The following is an 18,321-nucleotide window of genomic DNA, read 5'->3' on the forward strand; positions in this document are numbered from 1 at the left end:
ATAATGAATAAGCAAGTAAACGGCGCGTTGTAAATAACCGGCAAGGAACAGTCACCGCCCCAAGCGCCATTCACAGTAATCTCCCCTGTTCCGCTCAGCGGGAAGTAACGAAGTTTCATGAACACAGAGACTATACGAACAATCCACAGTTGTTTTCCACGGCTTCAAATCTTTGTAGTAAACCTCAACGTATCCTGGTGTAGATTACGCACGCGGAATTTTCAAATATGGGGGTAAGAAGAACATATGTCATATCCCTGACTGCATATTCCATGTTCATAGTGAGGGGATTTCAGGCAGCATTAATCAATTTGTACAGTTTATGCCTCACATTCTGTTCTTCTAAATCGGAGCATCCGAAAGTTTGTACTGGTAACAATAACTAAATAAACTATCGTTTCACGAGTCCTCTGTACATCATGTGTACACGGACATTGTGGTGACCAATACAGACCAAGCTCACCTTATCTTGCGCGGTTGTCTCCAATGGATCTTGTTTCGGGCACGATTTTTTCTTTGCCCCCCCAGTATCCCCTCCCAGTATCCCCCTCTCAGTATACCCTGTTTGGCGTGATTAGGGGGCTTGCATGTCCTTAGGACTATGCCCACAGGAACACTGTCTCTTGGCAGGGTTGGACAGGTCGAGGAGTAGAGACCAAACAAAGAGAGGTCACGAGTGTGGGTCTGGGTGAACAAGGAACGAACAGTTCATTCACGCACTCAGTTACGGGAACTGAGACTAAATACAATCCAAACAAAAAGTGACAGAGGCAGGTACCTGGAGTTCTGACGGCTGGGAACCAAAGTTTGAACCTGACAGCTGATCTGTCACATACCAGTCATAACTCCAGACTCCATCCTCAGGCCTGACGAGAGGGGCTGTCAAGGGGGCCCGGCTTTGGTCAGTGGATTGTTTTTTTCTTCTTCTCCTTTTCTTTTTCTTTTAAAGAAAGGTCTAAGGACAGAACACCAAGCATTAGAAGGGGCCCAGAGAGGTCGTCTGTCCCGTTGCCCGAGCTGGCTCTCGGCGGCCCTGTCCATCCTGACCTGCTATGCACCTATGGACGAGGCTGAGGAAGAAGACTTCTTCAACAGTTTACAGGCAGCAGTGGAAAACATTCCTAGCCATGATATAATAATTTTACAGAGACATTTCAGTGCGAGAGTAGGCAGCTAGAACAAAGAGAAAACAATATTGGGAAAGGTATAGGGGATATAACAGACAATGGTAGCAGGTTGGGTGATTTTTATGAAAACAATGACCATGTAATAGAAGGAACAATATGTGATGTGTGCTGATCTGGCAGTGTGACCCAGTATCACACTAAACCCTGACAGAGTACCCTAGATGGAGGCCAATGCCATTGTGAACAGAAGAAGCTGGCAAACATAAAAGATTGGACTGACCATTCCATGCAGGACTTGCTTACTGCTGCTTAAGAAATGCTTTTGTGACAAGCCTTTTCAGCCACTACATTCATCCTAACCCTACCCCATGACCATTAGGGATAGACCAACATAGGTCAGCCAACAAAGGTGAAGGGAATACGTGAATATGATGCTACTGACAAAGTATCCAGCAATAGAATGTTCCAGGTAGTGACTTGGGGGTAACTTTTCATTTGTTAATGTTACCACATTCATAGTAAAACTAATAAAAAAAGAATAATACTAATTGTTATAGCAGATTACATCGCTTATTCACTTTTCTCAATGTGCAGAGAAAATCAGTGAAATCGAAAGAGAAAAAGCAGAGGAGGAAAGAGGTAAGTACTTGAAAGAAAAGTGCATACACATATTGATTTACATCTGTTACAAAATGGGCATCAATGGAAAATTTTGTTTGCTTTATTGTAACGCTGCACAGTTTGTAGTGTGCATCTTGAAATTGTAGGGACCCATTACCTTTTAGCTTGAGAACTAATGATCGTCTTTGCTTTGGTTCACTGAAAGCAGTCTCACTGTTTGTCTTGTTATTTAAAGTCTGTATTGTGTTGTGTACAGGATGCAGCCAAACTGGCGTCATCAGTGCAAAAAGTTGCTGAGGCCAATGGGGTAAGATAAGCTGAGAGTGTCCAAGAAGTTCCATGCGATTATTTTCCAGTTTTTGTTCATCTATATAATGCCCAGTTTTTAGAGCCCCAGTTAACGTATTGTGAATTTTTTTGCATCAGTCACAGAAAATGTGCATATCAATATACATTTAACATTATTGTAACTTTTATTCCAGATGTAACTGTTTTAATTATGAGTAACAAGTCTTTATGTATGTAAAAAGTGTGACATTTACAACATATTGGCTCTCATGTGTTTGGCTTGCTACTTAATATCTTATTCAGTAAGACTGCTTCCTACCTAGCCTTCTATGCAGGAAGCCCTGAATGGACTATCATCACAAAAATTCAGATGCAGGGACCTCTGTTGCAGCGCCATATCATATGATAACCAGCTATCGGGGGACTGCATCTGAATTTTTACTCACTGTCGTAAAGATAGTCCTGTCGGGGCTTCCTGCATATGAGGCCTGATCTCTTCACTGTTTCAATGAGTCCCACAATGTCAATTATTTACACATCCTGAAAGGCTGCTTCTATTTTATCATTTTTATAACTTTATAGTATTTGAGAACATAGGGGTCTTAACCACTATCTTAGGTATGTTGGTAAACTTTATAATGAAAGATTTAAACATAAGGCTTATTACAGGTAGATGATCCTATGGCTCCTTTTCCAGCCTTTAGAAAATTTGACAGAAATGGGTAAGTTTTATTATTTTCTTTTTTTTTTTTTTTTTTTTTTTGTTTGGGGTGGGGAGGGGTGGTGTACTGACATATGACTTAGATGTAGAACATGCAGCATCCCGCTCAACATAGATGAACATTTGACTCGTTCATATTTATTTTAATGAGTGTACACATGATATATAACTCATCTGACACAGCTGGCAATTCCCAGAATTTTGACAAACACTGTTGCTGCTTCTACTGCTACTGAGTTTTAATTTTTGGACTGTTGGTGCTGTAAGTCATAAATAGACTGAAGTATTTGAAACAATGGAAACAATATTTCCTTGTCTCTTGTTTCAGGTTGTGCATAACATTTGAGACAAAGAGAATAAAAGACATTGATCAACAGATTGTGGACTGGTCTTTCCAACTTACCAAAGATAACATGCAGACCTTGTAAGTGTTCTTCATAAAACATGTTGCTCATTATTTTTGTACTTTTTAAGATTCACGTATTCAGTAAATCTCTAACCTGGATAACAACATTTTTTAAAAAAAAACATGAGTGACTTGGCCTATATCTCTGTGGAGGATGAGATAATTCAAAGCATTTTTTTTATATTGAAAGTTTTGTGAGAGTAGGATATTTTAATTAGAAGCCTAAGACTTACATTTGGTTGAAAATTTAGCTGATATAATGCAAAATCTTATCTGATGTGCAAGTTTCCTGCACTTGTTGCACAAACAGTATCCACCAGAAAAGTATTAAAACCGATTTTATGTCAAACGTGTCACTACTGCCTCATTTTGGGTAGGAGAGAATTCTGATGACAGTTTATTACAGATATGATGAGAGTGAATGGGGATGGAAGGATCGTGACAAGTTAGAGGAGATGACTGACAGTCGTGCTTGGTACTTGCTTGGGAGAGAGCAGGAGGGAAATCCTGTCGCCTTCATCCACTTTCGCTTTGACATGGAGGATACAGAAGAAGTTTTATACTGGTCAGGATTCTTTGCTTTTCAAATTATTCATATCATAAATTTTTGTCAGTTTAAGTTTTCCCCACGAACCCTGATTCCTATGAGACATTTCTACAATAAGATTTTGCCAAAAATATCTCCTTTATGATTTTTTGGTCTCATTTTTATCAGACTTATTGATTTATATCTTCTGAGGGAAAGATATTGTATTCTGCAGTTATGACATCCAGTTGGAGAAGTCATTGCGGAGAAAAGGCCTTGGCAAGTTTATGATGCAAATTCTGGAGCTAATGGCACACAGGTAAAAAGTTTCATGCAACATTCTCCCAAAAGGTTTTCAGAATAATGTATTCCATTTGCTGTCAGCTCCAAAGCTTTTAACCCCATTTGTTTATAAATACTATCTTTGAAATCTGACGTATTCTTGGTGCTTCCTATTTTCACAAAAAATGCAGGATACCTTGTGTAGAACATCAAGATTATATATACTTGGTCTGACTAGGCAGAAAGAGAAGGATGCATTTGAGTCACTGTGAAACTGCACATTGCTATCCAGATACTATATCATGCTTAAACCTTACTTATTTCATTGCAGATATGGCATGTTAAAAGTTATGTTAACTACATTCAAACATAACCCACAGGCTTGTGATTTTTTCATCAATAAACTCAAGTAAGTAATGAGACATGAAAGATTAAAACGTCTTTCAGTGCAGTGTTTCTTCTTATTATTTAAAAAGTACTTCAGGCAGGCACAAGTAATACATAAATTTACATCACTTTTATTAGTGTATATGGTTTATAGTTACATAGAAAATGGAAATTTTCAGAGTACATTCTTTTCAAAATGCAGATTTTAGGGGTAACACTAAGGCCTATTTCTCTAGATTAGTTCAAACTACAAAGTGATGGTTTTCCTCAAAAAATGCTTGTTTCTGAGAATTTAAAAACTTTTCTTTGATAAATATATCTTCAAACCCTATTTGTATGTACTTTAATAATGTATTCATCAGTTCTTCATTGAATTCTCCAACAATAATACAGTTCTCTTCTGGGATTTACCTTGTGTGCAATGACAGTTCTTGATCTGCAGGGCAGAACACATTGCAGATTGTGCGACCCTGCTGGAAATGCCTTAAGTGGTGCCGCTCGGTCGTATCCCCTTGTTGTACTCAGTGGTGGGTGGGGAGCATAAGGAGCGAACCAAATTCCTTTATATCATGGCACCGAAAAAAACAACTTGGGAAAACGCATCTGAGAAGATGAATATTTGGACAGTGAGGATGAAGTGAGAGAATGCGTGGAAGAGAATGTTGAAGGGGCATGGCCCCGTTTTCTAGTGGTGGAGGGCGCGAAGCCGGCCCGGCCTCTCTCGTCCCTCTCACCTTTTGCAATAGCAAAATGGTTTAGAAATATATCTGCTCAATTTTCTGCTGTTAGAAGTCTGCGCTCTGGATAATTTCTTGTCCACTACGCAAATCAGAAAGCGTCTGAGGCCCTGTGCCGATGGGACGGGAAACAGTTTGTTGACTGGCTCATAAAGTAACCCCACATCAATCCCTCAACTCTTCAAGAGAAGTCATTCATTGCCATGACCTTGCTGGGACACATTATGATTGTCTTGAGCTCCAGAGTATTTGTCAGAAGGTTTTTTTTTTTACAAAAACTCTGTTTTCTTTGTTCAGGTCCGTCCCATTGGCAGCAGTCTTTACATTTTTAACGAGGATAGCACTTTGCCATCAAATTTAAGAAATTTATGTCCTGGTAATTGTTTTCTCTTGAATTTTGGTTTGTTGGTGGCCTTTTTGGGTTTCACCACTCTTTTTTACACTTGATCAATTCTTTTACATTTTTCACTGCATTGACTTTTTAAAAAGAATGTTATGGTTATATCACTTGGGAGGTTTTTGTACCCTAAACTTGATAAGATTAACTTTTGTTGTTATGCTAAGATTACCTTTTGTTGCCGTGATATAGCCGTAGTTGCTGGCACAGAATTAAACACAAAACAAAAAAAGCAAACCACATCAAAGCCTTCTTTTTGGAGTCTTGCAGCAAAAGAGAGCATTTTCTTGAAGCCCCATTTACCTGAGTAGTTTGCCATAGTTTATGCCTTTATCTGCCTTCACATCCACTGGGAAAAGTTTCACCTTTGTCTTTTCCATTGTTGGAGACTTGATAGTTTAGGCATTTTTGTTCCCCTGGCAAATCAGTCATAGTACACTTGTTGAAGATAAAGCAACACTACCTGATATCCAGCCCCATCCTGTCAGGAACACTGCCAGTTTCCGCTACTGCTTATTCATCCAAGAAAGCCCAGCTAACTTCCAATATCTGAAGGCCGGCTTCCTGTCACCACTTGGAGATTCATTGGGTTGGGAATGATTGCACCCTCACAGATCTTTATTGACATTTATATATGCATATCCTGAAATATTGTGAGACTTGTAAGCCTGGTCTTGGTTTCAGAGTATATCTTTATAAAAATTTTTGATGCTCAGATTGTGCCCATTGAATGTAAGGTTTTAACATTTTTTAAAGTCATTAAGATCGAAGGACTAAAAAAAAATTTAACATAATTTATTCCAGGTACAAAGTTGATGAAATATCACCAGAGCCAGGTATACATGAAGAAGAATTTTCATATCTCATTCTGAGTAAGACCATCCCTCAGAAATGTCCAGCAAAAGCATCTGACTGCTCAAACAAGGACAAGTGCTGTCATGTTACATCAACAGCCACAAGATGAGGACAGGAATACTTTAACAGACTGAGCCTCTTTATGTGTAAGCTGAAATAAGTACCAGTGCATGACTCATTGTTATATGTATAGAAATATCTAGACTGGAAAATTACTACTTGTTATGGTCATCAAGAAATTTTTAGTGTCTATACCTTTAAGTGTATCCAGTTAAAAATTAGACTATACAAAATGTTTAGCTGTGAATTTTGAGATGCTGCCATGATGCCAAAGAAACATGCATGGAAACTACACACTAGACCACCTTTGGTGGAGTATTGTAAAATGGCTTGCTTTGGTAATACAGCAAACAGAAAGTATCCAGCATATTAAAATAATAGCTTTGAGAGATAAAAGATGAAAAATCCACTAAAAGCTCACCCCAAATTTGCATCTATTGTCAATTTCTGGCCAAAATGACAGTATCTTTTTTAAAATTTATTGTGATGTTGCCTTCTCAAGATTCCCCCATGCTGTTTATCACTTCTAAACAGTTATTCAAGTGCATAAACTGCAAATGGTTAATAATCACAGAGCAATATTATACACTATCACTCTTTTAGGATAAAATTATTGTATGTTATCTATCTCTGGACCATCGCATGAAACAAGAGCTCTTGCATTATGTAGATGTAATGCAAGATACACATTTCATAAGCTTTTACTCACAGGGTATGTGATACATGCTACCCACTATTGGATAATCTGGCAATGAACAAGTTTGCATATCAATTACAGTTAAGTACGTCTTCCCTTTCTCGCTGCTTGCACACTTTGAAAAGTTTGATCAGTTAGTGAACACTTTGTAGACCGTATTTTACCCAAAAGAATTGTTATAAAATTTGAAGAAAAAATTATATTGGTGTGTGATTTTAATAAAATGTAGAAATTTCCATTCAGTTTTGTTATTAGATTGGTTATAATAACTGCTCGGAGAATATATAGTGTCATACCACACGAAAAATTAATGGGAATATGGGGCCATTTTGTAAAGACCTTGTGTAGTGTGACTTACTCCAACGCACCACTTCTTTTGGAATAACAGAATCTAAAACCAGCTAAACAGAATAAATGTAGTTTTATTTTTGCAGTCTGTCATACTATTACATAGGATTGCAACTCACACACAGAGAAACTTTCAAGGTACCTACAAAATGGGAGGTGATCAGCAGAACACACCACTGAACTTAGTACATTTTCTTTTTAGTTTAATTAGACATAAGTTAAACCCCCCTGAGAATGACCACAGCAAATACACACTTCAAAAGTATCATGCAACGCATTTCCATTTATGGAAACAAAACATTTCAAAGACTTCTTAATAAGGTGAGAACTAAATGTCACTAGATACAAGTCACTCCACAAATCAGATGCAGATTCTGCACACCCCATCTCCTTTAAAAAAAAAACTAAGCAATGATGGAAATACTGAAACATAATAATGCAAGCAGAGACTAGTATTACAGGATGTCACATCATCCCTTGGGAAATAAAACAAATCAGTAAATAAAATTTTCTTGTCTTAATTCTAATAACATAATTTACCTAGAGGGGGCGAGTAGAGGAATCTTTTAGTCCTAACTGTAAAGTTAATAAAAATATAAATGTTCTTTGTTCATAACTTTGTCATGCAAGACAATTTGTACATTCTCGAAAGGATGTTAACAGACTGGTTTGCTGCGTAAGACATAAAATAAACTGCAGCTCTGTTGTGTACATTATATGCCAACTTGGCCCCTATATTTTTGTATTACAACACTCCATATTTAAATTTTGCATATTTTTACACATATCCTAATCATTAGTCTTGTTATTTAAAAAATTTGATCTAGTATTTATTTCCAAAAGTTTACTAGGGTTAAATTTTCTTAACAAAAATAAAATAAAAAGGACTTTTGTCAGCAACACCCTGTGCAATGTTGCTGATAAAGCAGGCAATGAGAATTAACCTGATTTGATTGCAGCTGCATTTCATTACTAAGGTAATCTATTTAACAAATACTGTACTGGTTTCTCAAGTTCTCTTTTGGATTATAAAGTAAGCTTCTGAATAAATTCATATTATTTGAAATTCTTATCTTCACGAGGCCCAAAAGCTTAGGTGCTACAGACTCACAGCAAACAAAACTGTTAATTTAAATGCAAAATTAAGGTGAAAAAAAAAGGTAAAGGCAATATTTTTAACACAGTGGTGTCTAACTTTAATTTTTTAGGTGCAGGTTTTTATGACAGAATTAATGAGCAGGAAAAAAGTGCTCAGTAGGGGTCAAGGCTTGATTATTGGCAATCACATTGGGATGTTTACACATGTGGAACAGATCGGTGCCAAAACATAATGGTAAAAATAAAGTTGCAATCTGCTGGGTAGGCAGAGGAAGTTTGTCCAGTCAATATTCTTGGCAAAATTAAAACCAGAGACTTGATTCAAAGGCACATGTGGAAACTGAATGGGTACAGAGCAAACAAAACCTTTATTATCCCGTAAATTAAGAATGCCAGATTTTTCTTTTAAATGGTGAATGAACGAGATTCAACTGCAACATGAGATTGAATATCATTTCTTGACATCTACGTGCTTTTATCATAAAAGAAGCGTTCAGGTGACAATACACTCCAAAAGGTGTTCTGTAATTCATTTATTTATTTTTACATCTAGGCCAGTATATACACCAGCAGAAGTACTATGCATGCCCTTTAGACCAAAATTTTACATGCTTACATACTTGGTTTACCACATGTAATTTGAAAGACTGGTAGCATGCTTGTAAATTGATCACGCATCAATAAGAGTGATGTCTCTTCTCACCACTGGCTTGAGGTGCTGTTTTTTGGTCTCGTCCCTGGTGTTTTGTATCTTTTGTTGTACCGTATACTTCTGTTTTAGATTGTTGTATGCCTGCACCAAGAACTTCCGTCATCTTGTCTGCAGTTTTCTGCTTTATATGATTACTTGTCTCCATTTCTCTGCGTAATAACCTTTTGTTCCCTATTTATGGATCTTGCAGTCTTCACATTTTCTCATCTACAGGATATGTAATTCGTCACTACACTCCGTGCTGTGTAGGACTGATGGGTGCACACCTGATGAGAAGTATTTCTACTGCCTCTTGCTCCATGAAATTTCTTACTTGCACCATCATTAATACATGTACTTTCTTTGTACTACAATTGATCACTTTGGCACATTATTATTATTTGTTCTTAATTTGGCAAAGCACTTGATAGCAGGAAAAAGTGCTATAGAAATCATTCTTGTGCACATCCGTTTATGAGTAATGGATATTCAACACCTTGCACCATGACTAAAGGTGCATTCCCACAACGGTTCAAAAATGGTTTTCTTATTAAAAACATGAGAGAAATTTTAAAGGCCAACACAAGAAAATCTTAAATCACCACAAAACATTTTAAGTCCTCAGAAAAAGTACAAAATACATGGAGCAAACAAAACAGATTCTGGTGACCACTGAACTGATTTTGACCACACTGCTAAAAACACACACTCTCACTATGATAGAAAAAAGCCTATGTCAAAGATGAGCTAAGAGGGTATTTTTTTCCCCCCTAATTTGAGACTTTTTTTTTGAGATGTGAACAAGACTGAGTAAACAAAAAGAGAATAAAGATAAACCACAGGTTTCAAATATCACAAAAATCCCAAAGCTGTTGAAACAGCAACAATTTACAAGCATATTATGTACAATACAAAATTATCTTTCAACAGCAGTATTGCTTTAAACCAATACCAGAAATAATCAAAACACTTCAATCATAGAGTCACGGTCCTTGCCAACACCAATCCATCGCACTGAAAAGAAAAGGAAATTTCAAAAGGTAAATATTTTTGCCAAAAGAAACTCGTGCTACTTGATCACTGATATGTTTTTGAGAGTATTTTGAAAACAAATGAAAATATTATCATGAATGTTTTATAAAACCAAAAATAAAATCTAACCTGGAACATGAAGGTAGTCCTGAATGAACTCAACATACTTTTGGGCATTCAGCGGCAGCTCAGAGAACTTTCGTGCATTTTCTGTCTTTTCTTTCCAGCCAGGAAGCACGCTATACTCAACTTTAACTTTCTGAAGGTCCTCATCAGATGCTGTGAAATTCAGTCATAAATCAGTTTGTGATGTAATTTTTTCACAATTTTATGTGAAGTATTTTCAGGCATTATTATAGCTGTAAATTGTAAAGCTTAAAAAATGTAATACCTGGAAAGGTCTCCACCTTCTTGCCATCAAGATGATAAGCTATGCCCACTTTGATCTCATCAAACACATCAAGAATGTCCAGCTTGGTTACTGCCAATCTGCACAGGTCCATATGGTGCTGTTACAAGTTTTGTAATGAGAAGGCAAGCAGAGAAGGCCAGATGCCACAATCCAGATAAGACCCTCACTTGTTTATCCTAGCTAAGTCAAACAGCTCTACAACACATGCCTAGCAGCAAGTCTAAAAATGGTTGCCATCATAACAGAAGGGTAATGGTCACAATTTATTTAAATCCAACATCTGAAATGATCAAAAAATAATTCCTCTCAATAACAGATATTGTCAAAATATAAAAATAGTATAAATCATGCACAAAGCAGTATTTAAACTATAACTTTTAAATCTAATACCTGCATGTTTTGTTTTGTTTTTTTTTTTTTAAATGACAAGTCTCACATCCAGATGACCATAACATAAAGCCAGTTTGTATGTTTCTTTCCCATGCTATCAATATAGTTAAGCAAATTTTTTGGTTTCCACATGCAAGGATGTAAAAGTAACATACGCTGTAAACCCATTGATCATTTTTGAGTAAGACAGCATGACCAAGTCCAACCATCCACAGCGTCGTGGACGGCCTGTTGTAGTTCCATACTCATGTCCACCATTCAACAAACGCTCACCATCTTCCTAAAATTCAAAGCAGAAAATGCTTATCCAATGTCTTGTTACAAACATTCAAACAGGGCTTACAAACATTCTTAGGGCTATAACCTGAACAGCTTTCTACATCAAGAAACTAAACATAATCCTTTTAAGACTCAAAAACTATATGAAATTTGAAAACAAAAAACCCCAAAGACCAAATGACAAAGCTCCTTTGAAATGTGGACATTATTTTTTAGTAAACAAGGAAAATTATACCAGCTCTCCAAACATATCTGGGGTTTTATGAGAGTAACAAAAATGTGAGGCACTCTGGGAAAAACAATAAAAATATTCATCTAGTACCTCTAGATGCAAACAGACCCTGTGGTTGGAAACTCCTTGCCCACCCAGCAGCAGTACAAGAATTTTGTTTGTAGGAAGGTAACTATGGCAGGATAGACAGGCTCCATCCTCAACATGCTATACCCTTGACACAGTGAACTAGTGAAGGGTTTTACTGCCCTTATGGCCCGAATGCAATTAGAAACCTCTACCTTAATATTTATAAAATATTCAGTATGTCTCAGAAAAGCATCTTACATTGTCCAGCTCTGTTGGGAAACCACCAGAGCCTACTCGAGTAAGGTATGCTTTAACCACACCAATGACATCCCCAATGACATGAGGAGGTATCCCTAAACCAGTGCACACACCACCAATACTGCAGTTGGACGATGTCACATATGGGTACAGACCTAAATGTCATTAAAAAAAAAATAAAAAGGTAAAGAAAATATCATTTTGTAATGACAAAAATCTATTTTGTTCTTGAATGTACAAGCTAAATGGCTCAATTATAAACACTTCTTGGCAAACGCCTACTTGAGATCTTCAAATTTTTAACAATGTAAAGAATAAGAGAAATTTTAACATAACAGGAGATACGAGAAAAAAAATTATGAAAGTGGTTTAGCAACTTTTGCTGATTTAAATGTCGAAGAAATCCCATCCAGTTTTAATAGTTTAACCCTTACCAAAGTCAATATCCAATATAGTGGACTGCGCTCCTTCAACAAGCAAGCTTTTTCCAGTCTTGATGGCAAAGGACAGATAACTGACAGTCTCCCTCACCAGTGGACGAACTCTCTCTCTCAGTTCCTGCAAACATATTAGTATATGTTGAAAATTTCTGTTGGCCACATGCCCTTTACTGGTTCTAGTTTGGGAGCAAGTCAGCTACCAAAAAAAAAAAAAAAAAAATGCTGAAAAAAAGAAATTGATAGCGAAGAAAATGACAACATAAATACATGTGCAAAGGCTTAAGGCAGACAGTTACATATAGAATGAAATGTAAGAAACTTGTAATAGTTAGGATATTAAAGTAGGAAGAAGTGGAATGAACAAGATTTTCAAGAAGACCAAAATGCACGCAGCGGAAAACTGATCTCAAGCCAAAGCAGGATGCTTTCAATAATATCCGTGTGTGTGGCACAGTGTTGTTCTAATAAGTCCTAATACAATCTACAGGGTATAGATTCTTCAACATAATACACATGACAATGCACGTGTGGATGCCTTTTAAAACTTTTTTACACCAAGTGGATTTTAAAGACACGCCAACATCAGAAAAACTTGTCATCTTTAATATTCAAAAATTAAGCTATCCAAATGATCAACTAATGAGAAATGAAACATTCTGGGAATGTTATGGCAGGGGAAAGTGAAGATTTATCAAATTCTTATTTTCTGTGATCAGTAACAAAAACACCAGATCAACACTCGGCTACAGGTCAAGTCAGGGCCGAGGAGAGGAAACTCACTTTATACACTTCCAGCTCTTGCTCAATGTCCACCACCAGATCAGGAAAGATACGGCGGTACTGATCCACAAGATTGTGAAATCTGAAATGACGCAGCACAAACAGCGTTGTCTTTCTTGTCTAGCATAACAAACAAGTGCCAGAGGGGCACTTCTCTTTGTACTGAAGGGTTACTGCCATAGTAGCACAGTACTTGAAAATAAGCACTTACTTTTCTGAGAAGAGATCAAAGTTCCCCATAAGATCACACATTCGAAGTCCATTTCTTGTTGCCTGAAAAAAGAAATGTTCTTTATGTTCTCACAATGTATCATATAGAGAATATGAAAATGGACATATTAAGGAAATGATTGCTACTTCAACATCAATGACTATTGATTGGTTCTCTGCCCTCAAGTCATCATTGCATCCCCATCTCAGTAAAACATTATTGTGATGTTCACACAAGCATACACAAACAGTATAGGGAATGTTCTCATAAGCACACACAAGCCATATATTTTAATGTTTATTTAGTTTTTAAAATCATTTCAACCACTGCCTTGGCTTTACTGGCAACATAAAGGAGGGGGAAAATGTCAAAAAAAAAAAAAAAAAAAAGCTTGAACACGTTTTTTAAAACTGTTCATGTGAGAAATAAAGGGTTTTTTTTTTTTTGAATAAGGGGAGGAATATCAAAATATGCTATTTTATCCCACTACCTACCTTCGAAGAATATACTGGTCCAATACCTTTTTTAGTGGTCCCAATCCTGTCACAATCATACCAGATGTAAGAAAAGAAAAAGTAGAAATTATATCAGTATTTTTAATGAAGGGGAAAAGTAAACCAAATGGTAAATAAATAAGATGCTGAAAACATTTTTTAAAAAAAAAATCAATTAATATGGAAGAAATGCAGAAATGAATAAATCAATGACCAATCAAATATTACAGTTTTCTCTAAGACTAAGATCTAAGAAAATAACTTGATGAGTATTAAAATGATGGAAATAGAATTTATTCATTCTGACTCCTAAAAAGGTGCTCATAAAGAAATGGGACTGTTTATATAAAACCTAAGGTAATGAGGAAGCATGCAGAGTAACCTCCATTAATAAACATCCTCTTTTGGATAAAGCTTAACATGATTGAGCGTTTATAAATTATACCTAGTTTAATAAATGAACATTTAACAGTGTACATGACACAAGAAAACATTCTACCCTAATGCAGGAAAGAATAGTTCATCCCAAGGGTACGAGATGGGGGTAATTGTCAGGACAGATTAGCAAAGCATGACCTCTAAAGTAGCTGTCACCCCCATTGAACCATTCTGTCCTGCCCTAGGGTAGAAGTTTGGCCTAAGACTCTAGGCCGTTCAGATGACCATGAATATTCTGCAACTTTTGGTCATGCCATCAGGATTATGCAATGAGTTAAAGCAGATCCTGCTTATAGCAGACATGCTTACACACAGCGTGCATTGCACTCACGACTTGTTTTCCACGACCACTCTCCTGCAGACCATCTACTTGCTGGTGAAGGTCAAACACTGCCAAAAAAAAAACCCAACAAAAAAAAACATAGTACCTTTATCATCACACATCAACAACATCTAGGCATCTTCTGTATCAGTCGGTGGGAAAAATATAAGCAAAAGTGAAAAGGAGCCAACCAGCTTGTTGCATATATGGACTTATAAGTAAAAGCATACCTATATAAATTATTGAAGTTACAAGACCCCTTTACAAGCGTAAACACATTTTCATGGAACTCATTTCACACAAATCGAGGTATTTGTTGCTTTTAAAAATCTATCTGTACACTATTTCATACATCTAGTTGCTATGGTACAGCCCAGCACGTTCACAAAATATAAAAACAATGTGCCTTGGTATGACATATTTTAACTACCTAAATGGCAACGATCCGAGATGACAAGGCGTTCCTTCCAGTTATCAAGGCCATGTTTATTCGCCTCTATCTCATGAAAAAGCTGTGGTAGATGTACAACCACCCCGTTACCTACAACATAAAGGTTTTGTATTGACATACACAAGCACCCCTTTCAACTCAAGTATGTTTAGCACACAAATTTTTGTTCCAGCACAAATCCATTACTCAGGTGCATGCATGAAGCCATGTTAAGGTTCTTAAATGGAAGTATTGAATATGATTCTACTAAACAGAGAAGTGGAGATGAGCAGATTAATCAGAGAATGTAACTTGTTTGCCCTTTAATAAACTAGGTAATGGGTATATTTTAGTTTGTTTGAATTGGTTTAAATTAGGCCTGACAGGTAAGGCTTATGGTATCATGTATTTGTACACTTTTAAGAGTTATATGAACAAGGTACAGCTTGAAGAGATAAGCAGCTTCAAGGAAAAGCACCCTCTCCAAGGACAGCTGCTCCATGCCAGATATCCGCATCATGATTACAACAGCGGTAAAGGCTAGACTAGATAGGATCTGGCATAGCTAGAAGATAAGGTTCACTTCCAAGTACAAGCTGCACAAATTTCCCTAATTGTGCTGATCCTGCACATGGACTCTGCTCACTGAAACGGAGAGGAGAATCCAGGCATTCAAGAATGAGAGCCCAAGGAGGCTGCTCCAGATCTTATACAAAGAACATAGAACCAACCACTTTGAACAAAACAAGATAGCCACACTCATAGGACATCAAGAACTTCTACTTTCAACAGTCAAGTGACGTTAAAATTGTCTTCTTTAGCGATGAGACTCAGTATGACAACTTGTTAAAGACTATCCTCCAAGGCAACTTGAAGAGTAGTCTTTAGCAAAGAACTGCCTTAAGAAAAAGACTGGACTGACATCTTGTACAGGACCTGCTCACTATCACTATCATAGGCATGAGAGGCAGGCCCTGTCAGCTACCCCATCTATCCATGTGCTCCCTCCAATAACAGGAAATGGTCATGGGATGACTGACTCTTTTCCCTAGCCAACAATGAACATACTTTAAGCCCTTGCCAGTTTCTGCAGAACAATAATTAATCAAAAGTTTGCAGGTACCTTCTGGATATTCTATGGATAACTACTGATTATCTGTAAATAGTGTATAAGCCTGAGACAAATTTTTGTTGTACAGAACATTAAAAAATTAAATAACTATATTACCAGTAGTTAAAACTTTTACAGGATATAAAAACTAATAAGCTGAAATCAAATGCAATATTTTATACACGAACCGTTGATAAAAAATATAAAACAAAAAAGGATTGTTCTTAAATAAATTGAACTGTAGGTGCACATGTAATCACTCACCTATGACTGCCGTACAGCTGGGGTTGACAATGCCACTAGGTAGAAGATGGAAAGCAAACTGTTTTCCATTAACATGAACAGAATGTCCTGCATTGTTACCTCCCTGTAATATAAAAAATGTGGCTTAAGTTAAAGATCTACCCAAGTAGTCCAAGTTATATTATAATCAGATTCTGGTAGGTAGGGAAAATATAAATATATTCTGTAAATTTCAGTGCCTCAATTCTAGGCAGGTGGACAATATGGCTGGAGTGACCCAATGAACAAGGAGATTCTTTCAAAACGTACTGAATTTATGCCACATTATTTGTGAAAAAAGTTGTAATATACGCAAATGACCGCCCAGAATAAGTCTTCTTTTTTGACATGCAACTTTTTTTTTAAGTCATAATAGAACCCAAACTTACATTGGGGAGGTGGTTGTAATAATTATGTTTTTATAGAAAAATATATTTGAAAATTTTGGGGGTTGTTTCTAAGAGGCGGTCACAATATAAAAGATTTTAATTAAGAGGTTTTATGTATCATCCTACACAATGTTAAAACAACTGAAAAAACCCCAAAATCATATGAACACCTTATATCACTAAAGTGATTCATAAAAAAGCTTTCTAATTAAATCTTGTTTGGCGATACATATTTCTGAAAGTTAAACTGAGTGATATTGAATTTGCCCTGCAAATAAAAAATGAAATAAAACTGGAAGACAAGTTGTGCAACTAAAACTTGTCTGCCCTGCTGAGGAACTACCCTCCTAAGCCGATCCACATGGAATAGGAATGGTGTTTCTCATCTCTGCCAATTCCGCTAATATTATTGTTGAATTCTGCCAACATTGCAATGCTAACCTGGCAATCTACCAAACTCATTTCTGCCAACTTGCGGTTGTTACTAGCTACCTGTTACCACAATCTGCCTCCTCCCAACTGCCTTAGCAACATTAATCGAATCACAAGTGAGTTTTAAATGTCGCCCCTTTTCTGTTATCTCAGCGTCATTACAAACGTAAAATTATTTTATAAACACATAACTATGATAATATTTAAAGCAACAGTAATATGTGCGAAAACCTTACTGTCCATATAACTGTAGCATGTGCGACTTTGACGAACAAGACAAAGTCGGTGACATAATCCTACACCTAATTGCCTACACTACTCCACAAATGAAAAGGTGTAATACTTGAATATTCATTCTAAAAAATATCTAATGCAACGTATAAACTAAAATGGGGGTAATATGATAATTTTTCCTTTCACACACGTAACATTGAAATAATGCTAGCATCTAATTCTCAACATTGGTAGTCTCGGCTTACCTGACACCGGCAGCAAATGTCAGCTTTTGTTGCTAACATATCGACAACCTTTCCTTTTCCTTCGTCTCCCCATTGTGTTCCTAAGACAACTGTTACTGGCTTTTTCTCATCCATTCTAGACATTTTACGAGGGATGACATCGTTATCCCCATTAACGATCGCACGCTCGCTGGCCATTTTGTCAACGTTACTGTGAATACCGCATGCACGTCAGCGCGCCAAAGAATGACCTTCAAGAGTTAACACGAGTTGTCGATCTTGCGACAAAACGTCACATTTGCCTCATTATCGACAGATTAATTTTAACATTTTGAAGAAAACAACTGCTGATAACTGCCATTAAACTTAACAAAAAATTTAAAAAATTGAGGTTGTTTACGCAACACCTTTTTCTTCGAAGTAAGAAATCGTATAACATGTCGTCTGCTACGCCCAGTCGATGACTCCACCCTAATCGCCATATTTTAAAAAAAAATCTAGATGAATAAAATAATAACGCAGCATTAAAAGAGCCACGCTTTCTTGACCTTGCTACAAAATTTTAAGAAGATTCTAGTGATAATATGGATTCTATTTGTGGTGTAGGAATTAGAACAGATG

General features: G+C 36.7%; 2 protein-coding genes across 3 annotated transcripts; one reads left to right on the plus strand and one right to left on the minus strand.

Moving 5' to 3' along the window:
- Nucleotides 1–83: 83 nt before the first annotated feature.
- LOC112569747 (N-alpha-acetyltransferase 40-like) lies at nt 84–9,612 on the plus strand. Of its 2 annotated transcripts, XM_025247623.1 has the most exons (10): nt 84–233; nt 1,722–1,766; nt 2,005–2,055; nt 2,706–2,758; nt 3,086–3,181; nt 3,570–3,728; nt 3,925–4,008; nt 4,303–4,380; nt 6,297–6,493; nt 9,476–9,612. In XM_025247623.1, the coding sequence occupies exons 1-9, from the start codon at nt 228–230 to the stop codon at nt 6,454–6,456; spliced, it is 732 nt and encodes a 243-aa protein (XP_025103408.1). In that variant the 5' UTR covers nt 84–227; the 3' UTR covers nt 6,457–6,493; nt 9,476–9,612. The 2 variants fall into 2 exon arrangements, with proteins under 2 accessions (XP_025103408.1, XP_025103407.1); XM_025247622.1 differs by lacking the exon at nt 9,476–9,612 and having other exon boundaries at nt 6,297–7,340.
- LOC112569748 (adenylosuccinate synthetase isozyme 2-like) lies at nt 7,509–17,967 on the minus strand. The gene is made up of 14 exons (XM_025247624.1): nt 17,722–17,967; nt 16,404–16,506; nt 15,029–15,139; nt 14,608–14,666; nt 14,331–14,338; nt 13,839–13,884; nt 13,345–13,406; nt 13,134–13,215; nt 12,348–12,471; nt 11,914–12,068; nt 11,231–11,355; nt 10,665–10,762; nt 10,403–10,552; nt 7,509–10,255 (listed from the first exon to the last, which is right to left on the minus strand). The coding sequence occupies exons 1-14, from the start codon at nt 17,896–17,898 to the stop codon at nt 10,203–10,205; spliced, it is 1,353 nt and encodes a 450-aa protein (XP_025103409.1). The 5' UTR covers nt 17,899–17,967; the 3' UTR covers nt 7,509–10,202.
- Between the last annotated feature and the right edge of the window lie 354 nt (nt 17,968–18,321).

Source organism: Pomacea canaliculata, linkage group LG8 (assembly GCF_003073045.1).
Source record: "Pomacea canaliculata isolate SZHN2017 linkage group LG8, ASM307304v1, whole genome shotgun sequence".
Taxonomy (NCBI): Eukaryota; Metazoa; Mollusca; class Gastropoda; order Architaenioglossa; family Ampullariidae; genus Pomacea; species Pomacea canaliculata.

Bases quoted from the DNA above. Each gene is read 5' to 3' on its own strand.
- LOC112569747 (XM_025247623.1), top strand. The intron at 3,182-3,569 runs GTAAGTGTTCTT...AGTTTATTACAG, and splicing joins AAAGATAACATGCAGACCTT to ATATGATGAGAGTGAATGGG. The intron at 4,009-4,302 runs GTAAAAAGTTTC...ATTTCATTGCAG, and splicing joins CTGGAGCTAATGGCACACAG to ATATGGCATGTTAAAAGTTA.
- LOC112569748 (XM_025247624.1), bottom strand. From the start codon at position 17,898: ATGGCCAGCGAGCGTGCGATCGTTAATGGGGATAACGATGTCATCCCT. The intron at 16,507-17,721 runs GTAAGCCGAGAC...TTTATATTACAG, and splicing joins ACATTTGCTGCCGGTGTCAG to GGAGGTAACAATGCAGGACA. The intron at 13,216-13,344 runs GTAAGTGCTTAT...GCGTCATTTCAG, and splicing joins TTTGATCTCTTCTCAGAAAA to ATTTCACAATCTTGTGGATC.